Raw genomic sequence first — 3,844 nt, 5'->3', positions numbered from 1 at the left:
CATGAAGCCCGTAGGGGTCGTACAACATGTTCAACAGCAGCCTATCCGCCGGTGTATGACTGAACGGGCATTTCCTTCTGTCGTGGTCTCTGCCGTTGCAATTACTACACCCTCGGGGTCTTCTACCGGTCATGTTCAGGTAGTCCCTCGAGCCACGATGTCGTCTATTTATTCTTCTGCGTCCACGACCGGTATGATGTACCATGCGAGTGTCGTCTGGCAGGAGTAAAAAATCGGATTCGGGCCAATGATTTGGCAGAGGTGCGAAAACACCGCTGAACTGTAATCTCCAACCATCCCTGGTGTAGCAACGGTGGACCAGGTCGAGGGGGCGGACGCGGAGTACCTTGGCAACTTCCATCGCATGAGAGCAAGGTATCATGTACGTGTTCCAACGTAAGCATGTGCACGAACCCATATCAAATTGAACCGCATGCTCTTCGCCTGCAATCCCGTAACGCAATGGCGGAGATGTGACTCTGAACGTACGGCCGGGAGCATTTGGATATATCGACACATCGTACCGTCTGCAATGAAGTCTGTCTGCGTCGAACTTTTCCATAGGCTTTGGTGCAAGAGCATATCTGTATCTCCCGATTTTCGATAGTTCGTCCGCAAATATCGCCATGGCTTTCGCATGCGTCGCCTGAACGAACGCCCTGATGGGCAAGAAGCGGTCGCCTCTGAGAACGTTATTATAACTCTCGACGTCGTTCGATGTGGTTGTTCCCCATCAATGGAATCCGTCCAGAATCAATGTCCATTTCTCTAAGGGAATACGTTGTAGGTACGTTGCTGCAGCCTGACTCGATTCTGTGAGTTCTGCCCATGCTTGCGCATACTTTGCCTCATCCAACTCGGTACCAATTTTCCAAGATAAGGCGTACAATCCTTTCTTCTTCGGTACGCTTGACAGCAAATTTGCACGAATGTGCTCCATACAGTACCTGTCTGGAATCGAGAATTAATTAACGGATTAATTTGAACTTGGAACTACAATTAAAGTGTTGTCAACAGAACCTGTGAACTCCCCAGTTTGGAAATTTGGAATCGAGCTTGGCAATAGCCGACAGGATGCCCGAATTACGATCAGAGATGATGCATGTGAAAGTGTCTTGTAGAACGTAAACTTTCAGGTACTTTAAGAACCAATACCAGTTGTGGGCCGACTCCTCGTCTATGATCGCATATGCGACCGGAACGACTCTGTCGTTGGCCGTCTTCACGACCGCTACAATCGCCTTACCCTTGTACGACCCACGAAGATGCGTTGCGTCGACAGTAACTACAGGGTGGCTGTGTTGAAAAGTGGTTCTCGTGGCACCGAAATGCCAAAATACGTAACTGGATGAATAACAGTAATCAGTGTACGGAGTAAAATTCTTATTATTGTGCTCGGTAAACATGCGTTGGTACCTGAAAATCTTCCGACCGCTGTGCACAGTCTCGTCCTCCTTCTTGAACTTCCATTGCACCGCGGTCCCATCTCGACAGTTTTGAAGTGCTCTCATGTAGCCGGGAAGTTGGCGGAAATTTGTCTCCCAGTCTCCATACACATGGTTCATTGCCACTCGCTTACCGTCCCAAGCTTTTTTCCTCCCAAGCTTTTTTCCTCCCAATTTTACATCCGAATGCTGCTTCGCAGTCCTCGACTATTGACTTGATTGGGTAATTTGGACGGTCGCGAATCTTTCCCATTATGACGTGGGCGACGTGAGCTTGCAAAATATTCCTGTCTTCACGTTCGTTCTCCGCTCCTTCACAATTGTGCCCGTCGCACCACATAGTAATCTGCCACGTGCGATATTCGCTCTTGAACGAAGCCCGGATCTTCCAGTTGCATATAATACCGTCATGCGGCTCGTTAGAACGTGTGTTTGGACGATTGACGCATTCTGCAGCCCATGTTGTCCTGTCTGACTTCGTCGTGCGAAATTCTCTTCCCCGCCTGGTAGACCAGATCGCTACCGCACCTTGAAGCTCGTCCTTGTTAGAAAAATGTGTTCCCAGCTTTATATTATTAGGGTCCCCATTGTATAATTCGGCAGCACTAGGAATGCGGCGGTTTGTTATCTCATTAGGCCCATCCATGTTGCTGAACACATGATAGCCTCCTGCTGGTGGGACGATGTAATCATCGTACGATGAGGCGTTTCCCCGTATTCCGTGAGGTCTGCTACTACCCTGTCCCTCGCGAAGGGGTCCTGCCGGACGAGAGGGTCCGGCCCTAAAATCCGATACGGAATGACGAGCGGCTGTTGCCGGAGGAGGAGGTACAACAGGCGGAGGTTCCTCGGGTGATCGCTCTCTGCGTCGTCTAACGCTACCGAACACTCGACTCCCGAGCCTCTGCAGCAGTGATCTCCGCTGGGGCGCAACGAATCCGTGTGTGGGAACGGATGTCCGGTCCGAAGACATATTTATAAAATAAATAAATTAATATTATAAATAAATTAAAAAAAAATCTCCTTTACTGACGAGAGAAGAAGAAAAAAATTTAATGCGGGAGAATTATGAATGAGAGAAGAAGTGAAAATATTATGCGGAAGAATTAAGGTGGCAAAGGTTTTTATATAGAAATTTAAACGGAAATCCCATTACCGGTCTTAGTTAAAACCGGAAACCGGATTGCCGGTTTTAATTAAAACCGGTATTGGGGTTGCCGGTTTTAACTAAAACCGGAAACCGGATTGCCGGTTTTAATTAAAACCGGTATTGGGGTTGCCGGTTTTAACTAAAACCGGAAACCGGATTGCCGGTTTTAATTAAAACCGGATTGCCGGTTTTAATTAAAACCGGTATTGGGGTTGCCGGTTTTAACTAAAACCGGAACGGTTTCCGGTTTTAGTTAAAACCGGCAACCCCAATACCGGTTTTAACTAAGACCGGCAATCCGGTTTCCGGTTTTAACTAAGACCGGGAACCCGGTTTCCGGTTTTAACTAAGACCGGGAACCCGGTTACCGGTTATAACTAATTAATCACCTCCCTAATCCGCGATTAGTTGGACCGGGTTTCCCGTTTCCGGTCCGGCTATTGATGTTCACCTCCGTTCCAAAAAGGACACAAAAGTATTGTGCCCGCGTCGGTCGATCTGAATGAGGAGATCCACGCCCTGAAAAACCCATCCACGCCAACCACTAAAGCCAAACCATCACCACACCAGCCAAAAATTTCCCCGACCAGCAGCCACCGGCACACACAAGGAGAGGAGGGGAAATCAACCGAAAAGAGGAGAAGAAAATCATATCTGAGGAGAAGAGGAGAAGGAGAGGGACTGACCAAAAAAATGGAAAAGAGGGGCCCTCCCTGCCGGCAGAGGAGGGGCAGTGCGGCAGGGAAGGAGGAGGAGGCTAGTATGGTTTTTTAGTGAGAGTGTTTAGTGAGACAGAGAGTGTTAAGAAATACCTTAACCATTGAGCCACGCTCTGGTTAATTGGTTAACATCTCATTATTTTTATTTATAAATTATAATATCATATTATATACTTTCAAAATTAGACAATTGTAGAACAATAAATCAAAGAAATTAATTGATAAATGGGTAGAAAATTTCGACCAAATAAAACCGAGAGCCTCTCGTCATATGTCCCAAGGAAATTTAGTAGTTGCTAGAAGCATCATAATTTTTTGTGTGCCATCTACACTAACACAGCCCTGAACTAAAGTAACTGGATATCTATCTCGGATGACAACAAGGAAGTGTGCACGCGCTTTGCATGCATTCTAGTAAATTCATAATTAATTTTTCAAGAAGAGAAAATATACAAGCATTCACAAAATAAGAACAATAACCTCCTTTAGAAGCTTTTGGCTTCGGTCAGACCATCAACGTCATCCCATCT

The 3,844-nt window shown here is 46.7% G+C and overlaps 1 protein-coding gene across 1 annotated transcript; it reads right to left on the bottom strand.

The window, feature by feature from the left end:
* Positions 1-733: 733 nt before the first annotated feature.
* LOC139883411 (uncharacterized) lies at positions 734-1,565 on the bottom strand. Its single transcript, XM_071867589.1, has 2 exons — positions 1,021-1,565; positions 734-947 (listed from the first exon to the last, which is right to left on the bottom strand). The coding sequence occupies exons 1-2, from the start codon at positions 1,563-1,565 to the stop codon at positions 734-736; spliced, it is 759 nt and encodes a 252-aa protein (XP_071723690.1).
* Positions 1,566-3,844: the final 2,279 nt, after the last annotated feature.

This window comes from Rutidosis leptorrhynchoides, unplaced genomic scaffold, assembly GCF_046630445.1.
Source record: "Rutidosis leptorrhynchoides isolate AG116_Rl617_1_P2 unplaced genomic scaffold, CSIRO_AGI_Rlap_v1 contig393, whole genome shotgun sequence".
Classification (NCBI taxonomy): domain Eukaryota; kingdom Viridiplantae; phylum Streptophyta; class Magnoliopsida; order Asterales; family Asteraceae; genus Rutidosis; species Rutidosis leptorrhynchoides.
This window is presented reverse-complemented; position numbering and strand designations above follow the sequence as displayed.

Excerpts from the sequence above, each read along its gene's own strand:
- LOC139883411 (XM_071867589.1), bottom strand. The coding sequence starts at position 1,565 with ATGAACCATGTGTATGGAGACTGGGAGACAAATTTCCGCCAACTTCCC. Across the intron at positions 948-1,020 it reads CCAAACTGGGGAGTTCACAG|GTACTGTATGGAGCACATTC; the intron begins GTTCTGTTGACA and ends GATTCCAGACAG.